We start from the raw sequence: 24701 nt of genomic DNA, 5'->3' as shown, positions 1-24701 counted from the left end.
CACTGCAGACACTCAGGCGGGCTCTCTCACTTGGATCCAGAGGTCATCCATGTGGCTACTGTAGCTAGCCGGCTTGTTTGACTGTATGACAGGATTATAAGCGGGAGACCAGCTTTACCTGGCACTTATGTGCCTGCTGCAGGCCATGTCCACACCCAATACCTTACGTTTATGCCATGCAGCCTCTACGTACTATTTGTTACAATAACTGAGTGTTTGAGGCAGAGATGGCTTAGTGTTTGAGATCATGGACAATTTTCGTTGAGGCCTTGTTTCTCAGCACCCATGTCAGCTCCAACTCCAGAATGATCCAAAAACCCCTATCCTCTCAGGCACCAGCACTCATATGCATAAATTAAATATTCATTCACTGAGTATCCATCCAATATTTTAACAGTATGGGGCAAAAAAGTTTACTAATAAACTTGTTTTTAAGAAAATCTAATGTAATTAATGAAAATCCAAGTTTCGACTTAGCCTAATTTTATACAATTTTAATTTGTTCTCCTTTAGAAAAGAAGTCAAAAAAAAAAAAAAAAAAAGAAAGAAAGAAAAAAAGAACTTTGAATATTTGCCTAAAGCTATTTCATCTAAGGAAGAATATGAGTTGAACAGAATAAATTTTAAATAAACTTTACTTACATTATTAGAAAACTCTAATAAGAACACCAATACTACAAATGGCATGATGGTGGTACCATTAAAATGATGACTATTTTTAAGGCATTATATAGAATATTAAAAATATTGCTTATACACATAATTAATATGATAATTAAAATATATATTCTTAAGCACAATTCTCCCCCATTGGCTGCTAGCATGAAAATACTCTTCAACTGCAATTATTCCTTATTTGAAATGAACTTTGTACCAAAATATATATTACTGATTTAAGTACAGATTTTATTATTTTACAATGCCCTTCAATTAAACTAAAGTAACTTTGTGAAGTTTTTAACAGCTAAAATTGCAAAGTACATGTTGAAATACTGTAACCTGCCCTAAGAACCATTCTGTAGGAGGACTTTACTACCAACACTGAGAAGTGTGCCTGACTCCATTTGAAGCCAAACTTGTATGTTATGAAAGTGCTGCTGGGCAGTACTTAATCCCAATTATGTATTCAGCAATAAGCCAATAAAAATATCTCTTCTATGAATACAACTATCAAAATGAGCTCTTACCTTATTTGTACTTTTAATCCCTAAAAATGTCTGTCCAAGAGGTACAGGTCGAAAACGGCCATCAAAGTAGAAAAGTCCAATGTAGGGATTAACATGCAAAAATGTAGCAACATCAAGGTAGTTGGGTAAGGTTGCAGACAATCCAAGAATTCTTATCATACTCTGTGTGGATTCAACCTGTATGGGTAATTTCAAAATGAATTTATTTAATTAAATAAAATTTAAGTAAATTAACCAAAGTAAAGTAAACTCAGAATAACCTATCATGTAGTCGATCAATATGGGCTACTAAAAATTATAGTGCAGGAACTGGATAAAGGGATATGAGGTCAGAGGTCAACAGGGGTCTTATCATCTCAAAGTATAGGCATAAGAGATATAGGCCCAAGATAATGGGACTCAGTGGTGGATCAGTAGCTTCGCATGCATAAGACCATGTATTATCCCTTCCCCCCTACGCACACCATATTCCTTATTTACTATCATTTGACCTTATGGAATTGACATTAAATATCTGTAAGAGCTTTGTAACAATAAAATTAATTGAATAAATTTCAAAAACTGAGGCTGGAAACTTAGATCCCTGGTAGAGAGTTGGCCTGATAAATACCAGGCCTTGGGTTTGGTCCTCACAATTGTCTAAAAATAAATACTAATATTCCCCAAAACAAACGAACAAACAAATGTTAAATTCTGATTATATTCCAGAATATTCCATATACTTGATAATAAACATACACCACTATGTTGTTACAATATCAAAGACAATGTTGATAAGACTGTTCAGTTTTGGAGACACCATGAAATAAGCAAAGCACACCCTTACAGATACCTTTGTAATTCCAGAATCATCCAGCCACTACAGTGGTAACTGACTGCATGACCCACGATAGCCAGGTAATGAAGTACTGAGTACAGCACAGACCCACACCCATAGAGACTACTTGAAACATAAATGTGACAATGAAAACCAGATGGCATTGGGTGAAAACTGTTGCACAGAGAAAGAAATAGCACATTATCACACATGGATTTAGTCTCACTAAAAAAAATCTTATATAAAACAGCAAGAATCCATTTCAAATTTCACCCTAATTAAAGAATTCCAAACAATGTGAACCAGTTAAAAGAGTCATGGTGAATACTATAAAATCCATGTTTTAAAGATTCTTCTTTATCTTTACCCCAGAGACTAGGGGGTTAATTTTCTAGGGTAGTGGTGTGTTAACAGTGCTGATAATAGAACCCAAGGCTTTCTATAGTAAACTTTTATGATTACTATCTCATAAAGTTAGTATTACAGTCTGTCTCCTTGCTTAAAAAAGTTAAGGAACAGTATTAGTTTATTGCTAAGTACAATAATTTATAATTTCTTACATATTTATCTTATTATCTTATCATGCCCAATGTGCTGGAAATGTAGCCCCTAACCCAGCATTTAATTTTTACCAGAAATTACATTGAACTAGAATAGCTACCAGCACCTCTCACATTACCATGAGTTCAGTATGATGTGAAACACTACCATCTACTGGAAACATTTGGTAATCACAAGGAACAAACAGAAACATGCGTTTTAATACAGTGTTATGAGCGCTACATTAGCATTTCTGAAATACAAGAATCAAAGATACATTTCTATCAAGGAGAATAAAATCTAGTGTGAAATACAGAAATTGAAAGAATGAAGCATAGCTGGTTTTATGATTATTAAGCAATGATAAATGCCAAAAATGTACAAAGCATAAACAGAGGGAACATATGTTTATTTCAGGCATTGCTGTTTAGTATGTAGAAACTAGAATGATGATTGTAATTAAACAAGTGGTATGCAACAGATTCAAAAGAACAATATATTTAATCAATGTTTGCACAATGTGATCAAGAATAAAGTGATTGCATAACTGTCATTTAGAAGCCTTACTTGCAAAGAGAGAAAAAAAGAAAGAAAGAAAGAAAACTCTAATTCCATCTCAAGAAAGTTGAGTTAAAGTGAGAATACAGGGTTCATGTGTTATAAAGAAAGGAAAAAAATAAAATACTTTCAAGTGCTGGAACACATAGTAGCTGACAGACTGGTAGACACCAAAATGAGATGAGATTTTAATATCTACCTAAAAAAATCTGGATATGTTTCTTAGAATTACAAGTAAGAAAAGTGCAGAAAACAACTGAAAATTGGTAATATTTTGAAGCTAATGGAGAGTGGAATATGTTGTATATTGGTATGTTCCCTAAAACAAAGCACATGCAGTACAACCATATATACCATACAGGGTACAGTCAGGGGGACTGACGGAAAGCTTAAAGTCAGGCTAGTTCAATGGGTGCACTGTGAACACACAACCAGGCTGCTCTAGCAATGTACAGTATTTGTGCAGCCTCTAAAACTCTACAATTGCAAGAAAGCCCTCATCTATGGAATGCTTTTAGCTTGATGGACTGGACTCAGGTTGTTCACTGCAAATAAATCTGGACTGCATGTGTTCATGCATCAATGGCTCTGTGAAAATGTCCCCAATCTTCTATTATCAAGGCATAAAGTACAAAAACAAAATCAGGATCAAAACAATTACCTTTGACGTAAAATATGACCTGCAAACTTGTATTCAAAGTCTTGGGTGTAAAATTTGGGGCACAAGCAGGTGTTGGAGGAAGATAGGTTGTGGAGAGAGCAGAAGCAGTTACAGACCTTTCATGTATGTTCAGTGTCACAACTACATACATCGCTGAAGCTACTCTGAAGCTGTATTAGATAATGCTTGACTTTATACATCACATGCAACTTTAAGGACTCTGAACTTTATGTAGGTGCACTATTGTGTGCATATTTATATAATGAGATGTTAAAAGGTGACATATCATAAATTCTCCTCCACTTCTATCGAGCCTCCTACACTGCTATCACACAGATGTACCTCACGCTATACCTGGTTAAAACCAAATATATCCAAGAACTTTATTTTCTTTACCACTAATTTCCTAGTGGTACTTGAGTATTTCATAGCTAAATACTTGGAGATATTTAGCAAGCATATGGTTAGAGTTCATTAAATGAAACATTGAATGAATATAAATATATATTATACTCTATTTCTTCCTGTAAAATCAGCTTGCTCCACAGACAGCACAGACTCTTGTTCCATAAAGAATGTAATATGGGTATCTTTGAATTTCAGTTCACGTACCTCACTTTTTTTTAAAACCTCCAATGTAGAACGTTTTTGGAGAAACTGAATGCAATTTACCAAATCATTTCTCATGCTGCACAAGATTGTGGCTGTTCTCCAAGTTTTATTTTTAAAAGACAGCTTCAATGATTACAGGAGTTTACATTTCTTTGAGCTACTATTTGTTTCCACAGACTAGATTTCCAGAAATGAACTATAAAAGCAATGCTTCCAAATCATTCCCCTTCATAGTCTATTTTCAATTTAATAGAAATACAGACTTAAATTCTTTTTACATGTTTTCTGTATTTCTCCACATTTTTATTTCTACTTTAAAATAATCCCTTAGGGGCAGAGCATGCCCAAGACAACTTAAGACAGGGCTCCACTCAGGTGGAACATGCCTAAGACAATCACATCCAGCCAAGATGATCCCTGTCCGTACACCACACAGAAGACACCTAGAGGCCCTGGGCACCACTGAGATGAGCGTTTAAGCGGTGGAGAAAGGGAAGAGAATGAGAAGCAGAATGTTATGTGCACAATGAAAGGAGGCCGAACTACAAACTTGAGGGTGATGATGAACAGCCTGATGTTAGTGGCCTGCTATGCCACCTGAGACCATGGTGAGATTCAAGCCATGGTCCATGTATAGGTCCATGGACCTGCAGTGGTGTGTCACTGTCTGTGTTACTGTAGTGGGTTGGCTCAATGATGCTTATATTCTAATGCCATCTTGGGGCTCCCAAGAGTGGCTGCACCAAAGACAAACTCAACGTCAGACAGTGAGTAAGCCTGCCTCCAGTTAACTGTGATTGGTAAATAAAGATTCAACAGACAATACTTGGGCAGCTGGGCAGAAGAGACATAGGCAGAGTTTAGGTTTTGCTGTCTTGAGGTCAAGAGGAAGAAGAAGAAGGTACAAGAGAGAAGGGAGAAGCTGCCATGGGTGAGCTGAGTCACAAAAAAGTGGCCCTGAGGGCTGCCCAAGATGTAACATAAAAAATATTAAGGAATAACTCAGGATTATCTATAGGAAAGTAGATTCTAAGAGCATGAGGGTAGGCAGACACCCAGCTACTATGCTGCTTAAGACATGCTGTAAATATAAAGGCTGTATATTTGTCTTTCATCTGGGAAGTCAATAACCAAAGGCCAGGATTTTAAATAATTTCTACATGTTATCACCAGGCAGATGCCCCTCGTCTGGGCTTCCTCCGGGGGCCATGTTGATGTTGGAGAGCTATGCAGAACTGGCCCCACCCGCTCACTGGAGGTATTACCCTGGAATATTGACCCCACTCATTGCTTGGGAGGTATGGAAGAGCTGGCCCCAAAGCACAAGAGAACAAGAAAGTAGATCCTGGCCCACCAGCAGCTAGAGAGTGGAACTGCACCTCTCCTGGGCTGGACAGTTGGCCCTGATGGCAAGTGCACCAGCTATTCAGCTAGACAGTTTTGAGATTGAGTCTCCTACAACTATGAAAAATTATACCCATAAAATGTCAACATGGCTGTCTAAAAATGATCTATCAAGGATAACACCAATATATACTGTGAAAAGGAGATGCTCACAAGCTTCAGTCCTAGACAAATAACTACATACCAAGGATGTGGAAGGTGAAAGAATAAGTCAAACCCAGGAAAGAGTACACCAACTGCTGATCCAATACAAAATTGTCATCCCTAAAACTTACACACACACACACACACACACACACACACACACACACACGACAGGTGATCATATCTAATCTGAAATCCAAGGTGAAAGAATAAGTCAAACCCAGGAAAGAGTACACCAACTGCTGATCCAATACAAAATGGTCATCCCTAAAACTTACACACACACACACACACACACACACACACACAAGACAGGTGATCATATCTAATCTGAAATCCAAGGTGAAAGAATAAGTCAAACCCAGGAAAGAGTACACCAACTGCTGATCCAATACAAAATGGTCATCCCTAAAACTTACACACACACACACACACACACACATACATACACACACACACACACACATACACACACACACACACACACACACACACACACACAAGACAGGTGATCATATCTAATATGAAATCCAAATTGCTCTAAGATGTGAAACTTGTTGAGTGCCAACATGATGACATGCATGGAAGATTCCATATCTGACTTCATCTGAAGTCAAGATCCTGAGGCACTTTAAAATGACACTTAAAATTACATTCAGGCTAAGTATCTCAGATCGTGTAGATGAAAATGATTTTCACATTTAGATTTAAAATTCTCTTTTCTAAGAGACATCATTATAGATATATAGATATGTCAAAATAAAGAAAATTTGAAAGAATGGGAGAATCAGTCTTCCCCAGGAATAAACCTTCCAATTTATTATCGAATTCTATATTTTCAGTCCGAATAAGATATACATGTGACCAACACTAAATGAACTCAGCAGGCTGTGTTGATATGTCTATATGTAGCAATGGTAATTAAAGAGAAAGAGGTCATGAATTGAGAGGGATAGAGGAGGCACAAGAGGAGTTGGTGGGACAAGAGCAATGAGGTAGAAGATATAAATACAATACTTACCTGTGACGTTATTAAAGAAAAAAATTTAATATAAAAGACAGCTTGAAAAGTAGTTTCAAATATCAAAATTTATTAAATATTATACCCTTATTAATACTAAGGGTTAAATATTAATATTGAAACAACTGTTTAGTAACTGGTGAACCTATAAAATATATTATTTATGGTTACATTCAAGTAATTGCCATCTTTTTATAGTTAGAAAACAAAAGGTATGCAGCCCATACAGATTAGTAAATACTAAGTATTTGAAGTAGTATTTGTAAAATACATTTGTTAAATACAAGTTTTTAAGCTAAAGAAACAGTGCTCCATAAAAGGAAAAAGTTAAGACATGGGAAACCAAAAAGGGACAATTTACAGAGTGAAAAGAATGATGTCCAAGGAACGTGAGTGAGGGACAGGGTCTACTGACGGCACAACGCTGATGGTGGCAGAAGCGGCAGGTGTCCCTTAGGGAGAGGAAATCAGCTCAAGCATGAAGGATGACATTTCATTTTCGTGATGTAAGCTGGGAGCTGGAGGGAGCTGGAGAGGGAAAGAGACAAAGAAAGCAGCCAAGCTTTGAGGGTTTGTTACCTGCCGTAACGTCCTTGCAACTATGCTTTCTAGCACCGGGCCTCTGTCTTCATGCAGCAAGTGAACCTCATCAAGAATCAGCAGCTTTACGATTTGGGAAAGAGCCACGTCACCAACACTCTTCCTTGTTACTACATCCCATTTTTCTGGTGTGGTCACAAGCATCTAAAACACAAGAAATAGCAAACTAAATGGAGAAATGCTATACAGCTTACTAATCAACTCTGTCGATCAAAAAATAAACATTTCCATGCCAATGTATTACAATTATCAACATTAACCTGGTTATAATTCAAAATGTATTTTTCATACCAAGTCATAATACACAATCTTTAAAAGTTAAAACTAAATGTTGAATAGCTTTGTTATTCATTTTACTTACTATAGATCTACATATAATACATTAATTAATATATTCTCATTTGAAAAAATAAAAATGTTTACAATATCTTCTTATATTGTTAATATTTGTTAAGCTATCCATAACAAATAGGCTAAAAGTATAACATGATTATTTCAAGATCTATGTAGTGATTCCTCTTAAAATTCAGCTACAAACTTACACACATAATCATTCCTTAATGTAAAAACTGTCCAGAAACAGTATATGCTTTGAAATAACATTCATATGACAGGAATCACAAAAAAGGCTATCAGCTGGGCGGTGCCGCATGCCTTTGATTCCAGCACTTGGGAGGCAGAGGCAGGAGGATTTCTAAGTTCGAGGCCAGCCTGGTGTACAGAGTTCCAGGACAGCCAGGGCTACATGGAGAAACCCTGTATCGAAAGACCAAACCAAACCAAACAAAACAGAACAGAACAAAACAAAACAAACAAATAAAAAAGGCTATCAAAGGACAAAGCAACATTTAAAATTGGTTTTAGTGCAGGTGTGATCAGAAGTAAGTTTATTGTTTTCTGTTTATGTATTTCTTAACACATAAACTTGTTTCTATTCTTTGTTAAAATTTCGTTTTATAATAATTTTTAGAACCTTATGGGACTTTCGAGGAGTGGGGGGCTAGAAAAGGGGAAATCATTTGAAATGTAAATAAAAAATATATCGAATAAAAAAAAAACAAACATCTTAGCTCCATCCATTTGCCTAAGAATTTCATGAATTCATTGTTTCTAATGGCTGAATAGTACTCCATTGTGTATATATACCACATTTTTTGCATCCATTCTTCTGTTGAGGGATACTTGGGTTCTTTCCAGCTTCTGGCTATTATAAATAGGGCTGTTATGAACATAGCGGAGCATGTATCCTTATTACATGCTGGGGAATCCTCTGGGTATATGCCCAGGAGTGGTATAGCAGGATCTTCTAGAAGTGACATGCCCAGTTTTCTGAGGAACTGCCAGACTGATTTCCAGAGTGATTGTACCAATTACAATGAATTCATAAAATTCTTAGGCAAATGGATGGAGCTGGAGAACATCATACTAAGTGAGGTAACCCAGTCTCAAAAGATCAATCATGATATGCACTCCCTAATAAGTGGATATTAACCTAGAAAACTGGAATACCCAAAACATAATCCACACATCAAATGAGGTACAAGAAGAACAGAGGAGTGGCCCCTTGTTCTGGAAACACTCAGTGTAACAGTATAGGGCAAAACCAGAACAGGGAAATGGGAAGGGGTGGGTGGGAGGACAGGGGGAGGGAAGGGGGCCTATGGGACTTTCGGGGAGTGGGGGACCAGGAAAGGGCAAATCATTTGAAATGTAAATAAAAAATATATCAAATAAAAAAAAATGAACATTTTAAATTGATGTAGGTGAACAACGTACCTGAGTTCGTAAAATTTCACTTTTTGACAACTGCATATCTCCAGTCAATTCTTTCACAACAATACCCAGTGGCTCTAGACGTTTGCTGAAGTAATTTGTCATTTCAGCTGCCAAGGCTTTCATTGGAGCAACATATACAATCTATACCAAACAAACATGTGTTTGATGAATGAGCAGAAACTACTATACCATTTATTTCACAGGAGTCAGAACAACTCACAATTTATTGTAAAATATGATTCTAACTATTTCCTGTGAAAAATGTTAATAATGATATATGGAAAGTACTTATCTTTGGTGGAATTAAACACGTATTTAAAATAATAAAATATTGTCCTTTAAATAAAAGGACAATGATATTTGTTTACACTGCTTCATTATTTAGAAAGTAGAGTCTGTTTCTAAGCTAAACATAATTTCATGCCTTTCCCCAAGGATAATGGGATTTTTTTTAAAACAGAGATAAAGGACTACCTTTATAGCAATGAAGTCAGTCAAGCAGCATTCTTACACAATTTCTACTATAATAACTATCTTCAAGAATTCCTGGGTTGCATAGAACTGAAGGCTTACTATAACATCTATAACTTTAAAAAAAAAAGTCTGATTAGTAAATTCTTACCTTAAACTCATTCTTTTTAATAACACCTTGTTGAAAGTGTTGGCGGATTTCATGTAAGACAGTGAGCATTGCAATGTTGGTCTTCCCAGCTCCAGTGGGGGCACAGATCAGCATGTTTTCATTGGTGTTGTAGGCTGTCTCAAATACTATAGACTGGATTCTATTGAGTCTCTTCATTCCTTTAAAAGCCAACTGCCCAACCTAAAATAACGGAGGAGCATGAGTCATTGTAAAGGAAATAGAAATGACTCCTAAAACAGTGGTTGTGTGTGAACACCTATTGTGTTTGTGTGTCAACTAAAGAAAAGGAAGCATGAATGTGAGAAAGAACTCAAGGAGGGAGGATATAGAAGAGTTTAGAGGGAGGAAAGAGAAGAAATAATGTAATTACAATCTCAGAATTTAAGAAAAAACCTGGTGTCAAAACACCTACAATTTAATAAAATTGGTAAGAATGTAGAGAGAGCTTTAGACTATTAGGGACAATTATATTGGAACACATTAAATATTTGTATACAGAGTAATGAATTTTCTAAATAAAGTAACAAAACCAGAAATTAACTTTAAAAAACAAAAGATTTGAAAGTGCTTTTCACCAAGAAAAACATTGGCACACACAAAAAAAGAGCGATACACACAGACACAGACAACTTCAGCTTTCCCTGGCAAATTGAAATTATGATAAAGTAACAATTTAAAAGTGGAAACATTTTTAAATTCAATTAAATATCCAATCCAAACTTTGGTGGGCACTTGGAGAAAATGTAATTCATACATAATAAGAATAGAGGTGTAAAATATTAAAGATATTCTCTACAAAAATTTTCCAACTTTAAAAAAGTTAAACAACATACATTTTATCTAGCCATATATGCTTTTGATGGTTGGTTTACTCGAGGAAAAAATACATATACATATAAAAATGTACACACAAAATAACCTTATTTTTTGGAACATGAGTTACAAAACCAACTCAAATGTCCGCAAACAAAATGGTGTTACATTTACACCATACAAAACTACTAAAGCATTTTACAAAGATATAAAGATATGCAAAATATAAATCCTGAGATATAACAACACCAGTCAGAATGGCTAAGATTAAAAATTCAGGAGACAGCAGGTGTTGGAGAGGGTGCGGAGAAAGAGGAACACTCCTCCACTGCTGGTGGGGTTGCAAATTGGTACAACCACTCTGGAAAGCAGTCTGGCGGTTCCTCCGAAAACTGGGCACCTCACTTCCAGAAGATCCTGCTATACCACTCCTGGGCATATACCCAGAGGATTCCCCACCATGTAATAAGGATACATGCTCTACTATGTTCATAGCAGCCCTATTTATAATTGCCAGATGCTGGAAAGAACCCAGGTATCCCTCAACAGAAGAGTGGATGCAAAAAATGTGGTATATCTACACAATGGAGTACTATTCAGCCATTAGAAACAATGAATTCATGAAATTCTTAGGCAAATGGATGGAGCTAGAGAACATCTTACTAAGTGAGGTAACCCAGACTCAAAAGGTGAATCATGGTATGCCCTCACTAATAAGTGGTTATTAACCTAGAAAACTGGAATACCCAAAACATAATCCACACATCAAATGAAATACAAGAAGAAAGCAGGAGTGGTCCCTGGTTCTGGAAAGACTCAGTGAAACAGTATTTGGCAAAACCAGAACGGGGAACTGGGAAGGGGTGGGAGGGAGGACAGGGGAAGAGAAGGGGGCTTACGGGACTTTCGGGGAGTGGGGGGGGGGCTAGAAAAGGGGAAATCATTTGAAATGTAAAGAAATTATATCGAATAAAAAAAAAAAGAAAAAAAAAACTGCAGAATGAAGGACACCAGATTAAAGAGTACATATATAACATGACTGCACTGACATAAGAATGTTCAATACAGACACTGAGGAAGACGGAAATGGAGAAACATAGGGACACAGATGCCTTTGGAAGTGATAGCTACAGACAGACACTTGGCTGTGTTATGGTTCCACATGCTAATCCTACCTAATTATCACTTTAAAATACTTATATGACTGTTACAACTGAATAGCTATATTTTAAAAAAAATGAAGTAAAACGTAGCAGACGTGTGTCTTATGTCTACTTGCTCTTTTAGACCAAAGTCCACAGAAAGATGTCTTGGACCTGGAAGCACAAGCAGGTCATGAAATGCCTGAGACTGCTCCCGATTTCCAGTTCATAGTTTCTACTCATCACTCAACTCACTTGACCACTCACTACTGAAAGTATAGTTTGTAATGCATATTGGGGAAAAAGCCAAGGTTAAAATGCTGGCTTTGCTACTACTTACGAATGCATCACAGAAGAAACAAATTATCTCTGATTTCTATGCTACAAGTTAGGTAAAGGGGAATAATATCATACAAGTAAGTTAAAGAGATTAATAAAAAACAAATAAAAATCATGAAGTGAAGGCTACTAGGTAACTTCTTTAGATAATTTATCCTAATTATTTCTAATGACCATACCCACTATTTTAGAAATGAAAAATCTGGGCTTCAGACGGGCTTATTTAAACCCACACAACTGTAAGTGCTAGATCCAAGATATAATGTCAGATTGTAGCAATAAAATTAGTCATTGATTAGATGTTTCTGAAATATACATAACTGGCACTTATTAAATATTCTGAAAGAAACAAATATTACTCTACAGTTATGTCAGTTTCATTTGTATATACAGATCACAAAAGCTGTACTGAACAGGAATGCTGCAATTCCCAAACATTCTTTTATTTAGTGTGGGATGGGAGTTGAGACAGGCTGGTCCAGAACTCACCATGTAACCCATTTTGCCACTGAACTCCTAACAGTCCTCCTGCTTCAAAGTGCTGGAACTGTGCTTATGAGACCCAGCTTCCAAATAGTCTCTTTAGATTAAAGTCCAGAACAGTACATTTTGACTGGACTAAAAATTCAATTATGTCACAGGCTAATTTAAAATTTTCAATGTTGCTTTATGGTAATATTTCAGTTAGTAAAAGTTAGTAAAAGTATTGCCTCACAATGATAACTGTAGTTAAATCTTCCAGAAAGTAAGTTAAAAAAGAACTGGTAGTGGTTACAACCTCAGTACAGGGAGGCAGAAATAGGCTTAGCTATGGGGCTTGCTGGTCAGTCTACTTGGTAAGCTCCAGAATCAAAAGAAATGAAAAAAATAGGAGACACTGCCTGAGATAAGGCAGTCAAGGATTACTGTTGATGTAATTACTGTTACATGATGACATGCATGGAAGATTCCATATCTGAGTTCATTTGAAGTCAAGATCCTGAGGCACTAAAATGACACTTAAAATTATATTCAGGCTAAGTATCTCAAGCAGAAAAATATGTTTGGGTCTAGCCTGATGGCTCAGTAGTTAAGAGCAACACTGGCTATTCTTCCAGAGGACCTAAGTTCAATCCCCAGCACCCTCAGGGCAGCTAACAAAAGCTCCAGCTTCAGGGGATTTGTCTTTGCTGATCTTTGCTTCACTGAAAAAGCAGCAGAGAACTTCTCCTGGTGTTTCTCCTGGTCCCTCCTGCTGACTGGAGCAGAAGGCTGAAGCCTGGCTGCCTCTGCTATGTAGTGCTACTACTGCTAATTCCTGTTTGCTATCCTGATTCTACCAAACTAGACTGCTGGTGTATCCGTGAAGTGTCTGCAATGCATCAAGCTGAGCTTACAACTTGACCTGTAAGCTGAACTGATGATTTCCAGACAACACAGAAAGGAGTTGCTCCAAAGAACCTTTCTAACCTGGTCTACTTCCCCTGTATCCTTTCTTTCCGACTACCTCTGCAGGGTAGTGGGCTAAAAGAGAGGTTAAAGTGTTTAAGAAACATCATTAGAAACTGCATTGAAAAAAATAAATTACAAAAAGCATGATTGTATTAAAACTCAGCTTTACTCAAATTTAAAACTACACATTAATATTTCATTGTTTTAAATCATACATATATTACTATCAGAATGCAGATAACACCTGGTGCTTCCCAATATTTATGATTCTTATGACTAAAAGAATAGCATGATCTGATTGTACATATTAATGAATAAACATTACAAATTAACATTTCAGAACGCTTAGGAAAAATATGTAGGAAGGTCCTATACACTATATAGTTTTTACTGTCAAGTCCTCTTTGGATCCAGGTAATATTAACTTTGCCACAAAATTTCGGTACCAAAAACAATAGCAACTCAGTACATTCAGCAAAGCCAAAGTAAGTCTTCCTTAGCTTTTATCATTCCTCACAAACCAAGCTCTATACCATCTCTACTTAGAGAAATAGAATTAAAATTCAAACAAGAATGGTCAGTAGTCAAAACTATACTTAAAATTCTTAAGACCTTAGGTTCGGTCTTCAGTAACAATACATTTACATGAACTACTTATTTAACATGCATAAATATTTACTACTAGGAAAGGTGTGTACATGTGTGTGTTTGTGTGTGTGTGTGACTTGTAGTCTTCACTCTAATTGATAATTAGAGCATTATTAACAAAATGTATTAATAAACTTTGATCTTGAATTCATTCATTCATTCACTCATTTATTCACTTGGTAACTCTTTACTAAATACTTAAGACACCACAAACTGGCCAAATCGTTTATATGGTCAAAAAAATTCTCTGTTCTCATGCAATTTACATTCTAATGTGGGATGGAAAGATGTCTTGTAATGAAAACAACCAAATTATTTCAAATGTTCATTCAAATGAAATACAATTGATAGTGCAATTAAGAGGAATGGGAACATTATTTTAAAATTTAAAATTTGAAAATAAAATGACAGGCCATGAAAAACTACTATGCACAAGATGTAGTTCTAAGTCACTGCATCAGAAAACAGCTTACATGTAGACTTGTAGAGAGGTCAGAAGTGGCTAAAGGGTTAGACAGAGAGAGAGGGTTAGTGAGAGAGAGAGAGAGAGAGAGAGAGAGAGAGAGAGAGAGAGAGAGAGAGAGAGAGAGTGAGTGAGAGTCAGGATTCTTAGGCCTATATAGAAATAATAGGTTAAAAATAAGAACTTGTGTTTTATGTTTTTTATTACATTGAAAATATCTGCAGGATTTTAAGCAAAAGTATGGCTTGGGAAATGGCAATGGGAAGTCAGACAAATCACAACTGGCTTTTTCACTGAGTAAATGGATGATAGTGTATGACAGGCAGATAAGCAACAATTGAAAAAGGCAAATGCTCTAAGTATCTACTATACCTCATCTCCTAAAAAATGTGAAGTAAAATTTTCTCCAAAATTCATCACATTTGAAGCCAAAAAAGCTACACTGAAAAAAAAAAAATCTGTAATAGTTTCTTAAAAAAAAAAAAAATTCTTCTATGACCTCATAAGAGAATGAAACCAGAAATCAACAGACGCTAAACAATCAGATAGAGACTAAGGGAAACACTTCTGAACAAATTAGGACATTGAAAAAATAATGTGGAAAATTTAACTATTCCTAGAAATCAAATAAAATTGGAAACAGTGCATCAGAAGCTATGCAACAAAACACCATGATAGCACTTCAAAGACTGAATGTTTTGGCTGTAAGTGCTTATATTTAAAAAGTCAGCAAGATGTCAAATAACTTAATGATGTACCTCAATCCTTAATGTCCAAGAAAAAGAAGAGAGAAAGAGAGAACAAAAATTAATTTAAGGAAAGAGATAAAGAAATAATGATGTTCAGATCTAAATTAGTGAAACAAAACATAAAAAATGAATATAAAGAATCAATAAAACATAATGATGGTGGTATCTTTGAAAACATAAACAAAAATGATGCCTTAACAAAAAAGAGCAAAGACTCAAACTAATAAAAGCAGCGGTGGAAGGAGCCTTGAAACAGAGGACTGAGAAACCTGGATGGTCATCAGAGGGCATTCAGGACTCACACTTGCTCTTGTGAAACAGAGGACTGAGAAACCTGTACGGTCATCAGAGGGCACTCAGGACTCACCCGCTCTTAAAGAACAACTGGATTCTGTTTACTTAACACCTTTCTCTTAACTGTGAAATAAAATATTCCAGGGTTACTATCAACCGTTCTTAACTAAACAGGCAAGTATTTAATGAGTCATGATGATAGTTCATTGTAACTAGATGATTTGAGCACTGGGAATTAGTTCTTGGAAACAAAACACCTAAAGAGAATAATCCAGTATTACATCTTTAAAGGAATGGAGATCGTAGGACTTAATAAAAATCAAGACAGTAATTCTTTAATTAACTTATACTAAATTTTATAATATATAAAGAAAGCCCTAAGAACTCATAGTTGAGGCTGGGCAGTGGTGGCGCACACCTGTAATCCAAGCACTCTGGGAGGCAGAGGCAGGTAGATTTCTGAGTTCGAGGACAGCCTGGTCTACAGAGTGAGCTCAGGGACAGCCAGGGCTATACAGAGAAACTCTGTTTCAAAAAAAACCAAATCCAAAAAACCAAATTTATTTAAATTTATCATAAAATTACAAAGTTTCTGTAAGGCAAAGGACACTGTTAAAAGGACAAAACGTCAAACAACAGATTGGGAAAGGATCTTCACCAACCCTAAATCCAACAGAGGGCTGATATCTAATATATACAAAGAACTCAAGAAGGTAGACCCCAGGGAACCAAATAACCCTATTAAAATGTGGGGTACAGAGCTAAACAAAGAATTTTTACAAAAAGAACTTCGGATGGCTGAGAAGCACCTTAAGAAATGTTCAACATCATTAGTCATTAGGGAAATGCAAATCAAAACAACCCTGAGATTTCACCTCACACCAGTCAGAATGGCTACGGTCAAAAACTCAGGAGACAGCAGGTGTTAGCGAGGATGTGGAGAAAGAGGAACACTCCTCCTCTGCTGGTGGGAATCCTAAGATGGTATAACCACTTTGGAAATCAGTCTGGTGGTTCCTCAGAAAACTGGGCATATCACTTCCGGAGGACCCTGCTATACCACTCCTGGGCATATACCCAGAGGATTCCCTGACATGTAATAAGGACACATGCTCCATTATGTTCATAGCAGCCCTATTTATAATAGCCAGAAGCTGGAAAGAACCCAGGTGTCCCTCAACGGAGGAATGGATACAGAAAATGTGGTATATTTACACAATGGTAAATGTGGTATATTTACACAACTATTCAGCCATCAGAAACAATGAACTCATGAAATTCTTAGACAAATGGATGGAGCTGGAGAACATCATACTAAGTGAGGTAACCCAGTCTCAAAAAAATTAATCATGGTATGCACTCACTGATAAGTGGATATTAGCCTAGAAACTTTGAATACCCAAGACATAATCCACACATTAAATGATGTCCAAGAAGAACGGAGGAGTGGCCCCTGGTTCTGGAAAGACTCAGTGCAGCAGTATAGGGGAATACCAGAACAGGGAAGGGGGAAGGGGTGGATGGGGGAATAGGGGCAGGGAAGAGGGCTTATGGGACTTTCGGGGAGTGGGGAGCCAGAAAAGGGGAAATCATTTGAAATGTAAATAAAAAAATATATCGAATAAATAAATAATAAAAATAAAGTCAAAGGTTTGAATCTTTAAAAAAAACCTCATAGTGAAAATAATTAGAAATTGTAATACAATATAGATTATAACACTTATAGATTATTTAATTTATACCATTTAAAATGTAAACAGAAAATAATATGCCTACATATGTAACCTTCTAAAATTAAGTCATAATGAAAACAGTCTGCATAAGAGACATATAAACAAAGAAAAAAAAACGAAGAAAGGGTTGGAGATAGACCTTTCAAATATCTTCTACCCACTGATTATAAGAATGTTAGACAGCTACTTTTTGCCTTGGAAACAACATAAGACATGGGATCCTGTGTCATGATTTGCTTCAGAGTGACTGTGATAAAACATTGGCTGAAATCAACTTGGGAAGGAAAGGGCTCATTCTGCTGACAGGTTGCTTACAGGGCTAACAAGTATTGCTAACAAGTTACTGTGCATCAGAGGAGTTTATGTCTCAAACTGGGGACCATCCTCCACTACAGAGCTCCATATCCAACCATGTGGCCCAGGGAGATAGCTAACCTCCAAGGAGTGCAGAGACACCTGAGGGGGCAGGTAGGGCCACCCCTGCTGCTCAAACGGAACCCTAAAAACACAAGGACCTAGAGGGCAGCCTGGGACAAAAGTCTTCCCATTTCTGTCTGTGCCCAGAACCGATCCTGGGCCACAGAGCTAAATACACAAATACACAAGAAAGCAGGTAAGACTACCACATCTCTTCGAATTCCTGGCCAAGAGGGACCTGTCCAAAGGCATCAGGACACAGGAACCAAGGATCAGCTGAGGACAGGATCCTTCTGGTTTCTGACTGCACACCTCTCACACAGAGAACTGGTCTCCCAGGACTACTGATACAGAGGCTTGCAGACTGATAAGCCACAGAGACAGCAAGATCAGCTAACACCAGAGATAACCAGATGGCAAAAGGCAAACCCAAGAACATTTTAGACAGAAACCAAGGCAACATGGCATCATTTTGAACACAGATCTCCCAACAATGAGCCCTGGTTACTGCAACACAACAAAAAAGCAAGATTTGGATGTAAAATCACATCTCATGATGCTGATAGAATACATAAAGAAGAACATAACTGAAAAAATTACAAGACAACATGGGTAAACAGGTAGAAGCCCATAAAGAGGAAAGACAAAAATCCCTTAAAGAATTACATAAAAACACAAGCAAACAAGTGAAGGAACTGAACAAAACCATCCAGGATCTAAAAATGGAAGTAGAAACAATAAAGAAATCACAAAGCGAGAAAACTTTGGAGATAGAAAACCTTAGAAAGAAAACAACAGAATACAAGAGATAGAAGAAAGACTCTCAGGTCCTGAAGAAACCACAGAAAACATTGACTCAACAGTCAAAGAAAATGCAAAAAGCTTATAAACCAAACCACCAAGGAAATCCAGGACAAAATAAGAAGATCAAACCTAAGGATTATAGGTATAGAAGACAGCAAAGATTTATGACCTAAAGGGCCAGTAAATATCGTTAACAAAATTATAGAAGAAATCTTCCCTAACCTAAAGAAAGAGAAGCCCATGAACATACAAGAAGCCTATGGAACTCCAAGCATACTGGACTAGAATAGAAATAGCTCCCATCACATAATAAAAACACCAAATAAATGCACTAAACAAAGAAAGAATATTAAAAGCAGTAAGGGAAAAAGGGCATATAACATGAAGGCAGACCTATCAGAATTACACCAGACTTCTCACCAGAGACGATAAAAGCTAGGAGATCCTGGGCAGATCTCATATAAACCCTAAGAGAACAAAAATGACAACCCAGACTACTATACTCAGCAAAACTCTCAATTACCAGAGATGGAGAAATCAAGGTATTCCATGATAAAACCAAATTTATACAGTATCTTTTCACAAATCCAGCCCTACAAAGAATAACAACTGAAAAACGCCAACACAAGGAGGGAAACTACATCTTAGGAAAAGAAAGAAAATAGTCTTCTTTCAACAAATCCAAAAAAAGGTAAGCACACAAACATAAAAATAACAGGAAGCAACAATCACTATTCCTCAATAACTCTTAACATCAATCAATGCAATTCCCCAATAAAAAGACAGAGACAAACAGACCGGATACTTAAACAGGACCTAGCATTTTGCTGCATTCAGGAAATGCACCTCAGTGTCAAAGACAAACACTACCTCAGAGTAAAAGGCTAGAAAACAATTATCCAAGCAAATGGTCCCAGGAAAAAAGCTGGAGTAGCCAATCTAATATCTAATATCAAGCAAAAGTCATTAGAAAGTTAAGGAAAGACACATCATACTGATCAAAGGAAAAATCTACCAAGAAGAACTCTCAATTTTGAACATCTATGCTCTAAATGCAAGGGTACCCACATTCATAAAACTTTACTAAAGCTCAAGGCAGACATTGCACCTCACAGAATTATTGTGGGGGACTTCAACACCCTACTCTCCTCAACTGACAGATCAGGGAAACACAAACTAAACAGAGTCACAGTGAAACTGACAGAAGTTATGGGCAAAATGGATTCAACAGATACCTATAGAACATATCATCCTAAATCAAAAGAAAACACCTTCTTCTCAGCACTTCATGGTACCTTTTCCAAAATTGACTATATAATCAGTTATAAAAGAGACATCAACAGATTTATGAAGACTGATAAAATCCCATGCCTCCTAAGAAATAACTATGGATGAAAGCTGGTCTACAAATGCAACAAAACAACAGAAAGCCCCCACACACACATGGAAGCTGAACAATGCTATACTCAATGATACTTTGGTCAAGGAAGAAAAAAAGAAAGAAATCAAAGACTTTTAGAATTTAATGAAAATAAAGAAAGAACATACCCAAACTTATGTGACAAAGTGAAAGCAGTACTAAGAGGAAAACTCACCACTCTGAGTACCCCCAAAAAGAAACTGGACCGTGCATACACTAGGAGTTTAACTAGAGTGCCTGAAAACTCTGTAACAAAAAGAGGCTAATACACCCAAGAGGAGTATACAGCAGCAAACCATCAAACTCAGGGCTGAAATCAACCAAGTAGAAACAAAAAGAAATATGCAAAGAATCAACAAAACCAGGAGCTGGTTCTTTGAGAAAATCAACAAGATAGATAAACCTTAGTCAGACTAATCAGAGGGCACAGAGACAGTATCCAAATTAACAAAATCTGAAATGAAAAGGGAGATATAACATCAGAAATGAGGAAATCCAAAAAATCATCAGATCCTACTACAAAAGCCTATACTCAACAAAAGTGGAAAATCTGGATGAAATGGACAATTTCCTAGACAGATACCAAATATACTATATAAACAAGTTCAAAGAAAAAACCACATGGTCATTTCATTAGATGCTGAAAAAGCACTTGACAAAATTCAGCATCCTTTCATGCTAAATGTCTTGGAAAGAACATGAATTTAAGGCCCATACCTAAACATAGTAAAAGCAATATACAGCAAACCAGTAGCCAACATCAAACTAAATGGAGAGAAACTTAAAGCAATCCCACTAAAATCAGGGACTAGACAAGGCTGTCTTCTCTCTCCACATTTATTCAATATGGTACTTGAAGTTCTAGTTAGAGCAATTATACAACAAAAGGAGGTCAAAGGGATACAAATTGGAAAAAAAAAAGTCAAACTATCACTATTTGCAGATGATATGATAGTATACTTAAGCGACTTCAAAAACTCCACTAGAGAACTCCAACCGCTGATAAACAACTTCCCCCAAAGTGGGCAGATATAAAATTAACTCAATCAGTATCCTTCCTATACTCAAAGGGTAAACAGGCTGAAAAAAATTAAGGGATGGACACCCTTCACAGTAGTCACAAACAATATAAAGTATTTTGGTATGCCTCTAACCAAACAAGTGAAAGATCTGTATGACAGGAACTTTAAGTCTCTGAAGAAAGAAATGGAAGAAGACCTCAGAAGATGGAAAGATCTCCCATGTACATGGATTGGTAGGATTAGTATAGTAAAAACAGCCATCTTGCCAAAAGCAATATACAGATTCCATGGAATCCCCATCAAAATTCCAACTCAGTTAGAAAAAGCAATTCTCAAATTCATCTGGAATAGCAAAACACCCAGGATAGCTAAAACTATTCTCAATCAAACAATACTACAGAGCAATAGTGATAAAAACTGCATGGTATTGCTACAGTGACAGACAGGTAGATCAATGGATAGAATTAAAGACCCAGAAATGAATCCACATACCTATGGTCAATTGAGCTTTGACAAAAGAGATAAAACCATCCAGTGGAAAAAAGTGGTCTTTTCTACAAATGGTGCTGGTTCACCTGGTGGTTAGCATGCAGAAGAATGCAAATCGGTCCATTCTTATCTCCTTGTACAAAGCTCAAGTTCAAATGGATCAAGGACCTCCACATAAAACCAGACACACTCAAACTAATAGAAAAGAAACTGGGAAAACCCTTGAGGACATGGGCACAGGGAAAATTTTTTCAACAGACCACTAATAGTTTATGCTCTTAACATTAAGAATTGACAAATGGGACTTCATAAAATTACAAAGTTTCTGTAAGGCAAAGGACACTGTCAATAGAACAAAACAGCAACCAACAGAGTAGGAAAAGATCTTTTCCAACAGAGGGCTAATATCCAATATACACAAAGAACTCAAGAAGTTAGACTCCAGAGAGACAAACATCCCTATTAAAAATGGGGGTACTAAGCTAAACAAAGAATTTTCACTTGAGGAATATCTGAGAAATGGCTGAGAAACACCTAAAGAAATGTTCAACATTAGTTCAACATTTCCCTTAGTCATCAGAGAAATGCAAATCAAAACAACTCTGAGATTCTACCTCACACCAGTAAGAATGGCTAAGATAAAAAACTCAGGTGACAGCAGGTACTGGTGGGCATGTGGAGAAAGAGGAACAATTCTCCATTGTTGGTGGGATTGCAAGCTGGTACAACCACTCTGGAAATCAGTTTGACAGTTCCTCAGTAAATTGAACATAGTACTATCTGAGGACCCAGCTATTCCACTCCTAAGCATATACCCAAAAGATTCTCCAACATATAATAAGGACACATGCTCCACTATGTTCAGCACTATTTATAACAGCAACAAGCTTAAAAGGACCCAGATGTCCCTCAACAGAAGAATGAATACAGAAACTGTGGTACATTTACACAACGGAATACTACTCAGTTATTAAAAACAATGAACTCATGAAATTCTTAAGCAAATGGATGGAACTAGAAAATATCTTCCTGAATCACAAAGAACACATGGTATGCACTCACTAATAAGTGTATATTAGCCCAGAAGCTTGGAATACCTGAGATACAATTCACAGACCACATGAAGCTCAAGAAGGAAGACAAAAGAAGAGACACTCTGGTCCTTCTTAGAATGGGGATCAAACAGCCATGGGAGGAGGTACATACATAAAATGTGGAGCAAAGACTAAAGGAAAGTCCATCCAGAGACCCATCTGGGAATCCACCCCATATACTGTCCCGAATTCAGACAGTAATGTGGATGCCAACAAGTGTTTGCTAACAGGAGCCTGATATAGCTGTCTCCTGAGAGGCTCTGCCAGTACCCAACAAATACCGAGGTGGGTGCTCCCAGTCAACTATTGGATTGAGCACAAGGTCCCCAATGGAGGAGCTAGAAAACGGACCCAAGAGGCTAAAGGAGCCATCAGCCCCATTGGAGGAACACCAATATGATCCAACCAGTACCGTCAGAGCTCCCAGGGACTAAACTACCAACCAAAGTGTACATATGGAGGGACCCATGGCTCCACCTCATATGTAGTAGAGGATGGCCTTATTGGGCATCAAAGGGAGGAGTGGCCCTTGGCCCTCAGAAAGCTCGATGCCCAGGTATAGGGGAATACCAGGTCAGGGAAGCAGGAGTGGTTAGGTTGGTGGGGGGGGGGGGTGGGGGGGGGGAGAAGGGATAGGTTATTTTCGGAGGGGAAACCAGAAAGGGCATTATATTAAATAATAAATGTAAAAAAAGAAAATATCTAATTAAAAAAAGAAATAGAGTAAAAAATAAAATAAAATAAAATCCAATCATTACAATATCCACTGATAAAACTTTCCAAAATGCTCTCAGCACAATTTTAAAATATAATTACATCATTTTATTCCTTCCCTTTCCATATATGACAGCCTCCCATACAACCCACCTTGGTCCCTCTCAAAATAATGGCCTTTTTCTTAGTTCTTATTCTTTTTTCTTTTATTCTTAGTTCGTATTCTTATTCTTTTATTCTTAGTTCTTTTCTTAGTTCTCTCTCTCTCTCTCTCTCTCTCTCTCTCTCTCTCTCTCTAACTCACACACACACACACACACACACACACCTAAATATATAAAATAAGCACATTGAGAATGATTAGTGTTATTAGTATGCGCGTGATTTCAGGGCTCAATATTTCGTACTGAGCAACCAATTTTGAGATCTTCCCTGAGAAGACTATTTCTGTTATCAGTCAGCACTGCTTAGTTGCCTGTATTTCCTTATGTATGGATGGGGCCAATAGAAATTTCTGTCTTCAAGATTACCAAGTATTTCACCAGCACACTCTCAATCATACCCAATGTGAAATGCAGAGCACAGCATCAATTTGATCTGAGTAATAACTTTGACTTGGCTAGGTTCAGCATTATAACCAAGTACATAAAATCTACATGTTCAAAGCTAAAGTAAATGTGGAAGCTGAGAATTTGGCATGCATGTTTTATGAAATTAAAGTATTATTTTCATAAAAAGACAAACTCATGATGGCTCTGTATACATGCATATCTATCACTCCAGATTGTCACTTAAGTGTTGAAGCTTAGACTTTTCTTAACTGGTCTAGAACTTAACTGCTGTTTGATAAACAGCTGTGTGTCTAATCATGACAATAAAAAATATAAGTAAAAGAGCCTCTTGTCAAATTCTGTTGCTGTCCACAAAGAACATGACATTTCCAGCTTTTGCCTCCTGTTTATGGTAACAATTGGTTTTAGCTGGTTTTAACCTTTACTTCACTTCCACTAGGATGGCTCAAAATCTTCAGAAAAGGCAAAGTATTTGGGCATATATACAATTAAATCAAAGAAACATGACAGATGTTGATGTGTACTTTACTTATTTAAGTTTTCCAAAACTACTTTTTAGAAATGATGTCCTTTTAAATATATAGCTCCTAAACA

At 36.8% G+C, this 24701-nt stretch overlaps 1 protein-coding gene across 1 annotated transcript in view; it reads right to left on the bottom strand.

Annotated features, from left to right (window-relative positions):
* Positions 1-24701, bottom strand: part of Ascc3 (activating signal cointegrator 1 complex subunit 3) — a 269368-nt gene that overhangs the window by 187510 nt on the left and 57157 nt on the right. The window contains exons 9-12 of the mRNA XM_052163239.1: positions 9943-10143; positions 9321-9461; positions 7524-7688; positions 1188-1364 (exon numbers count right to left, since the gene is read on the bottom strand). Coding sequence (XP_052019199.1) covers positions 1188-1364; positions 7524-7688; positions 9321-9461; positions 9943-10143 — 684 coding nt within the window. The remainder of the gene's footprint in view (positions 1-1187; positions 1365-7523; positions 7689-9320; positions 9462-9942; positions 10144-24701) is intronic.

The sequence above is a fragment of the Apodemus sylvaticus genome, chromosome 19 (genome assembly GCF_947179515.1).
Source record: "Apodemus sylvaticus chromosome 19, mApoSyl1.1, whole genome shotgun sequence".
Lineage (NCBI taxonomy): Eukaryota > Metazoa > Chordata > Mammalia > Rodentia > Muridae > Apodemus > Apodemus sylvaticus.
The sequence above is the reverse complement of the archived record's forward strand: the minus strand, read 5'-3'. Positions and strand labels throughout refer to the sequence as shown.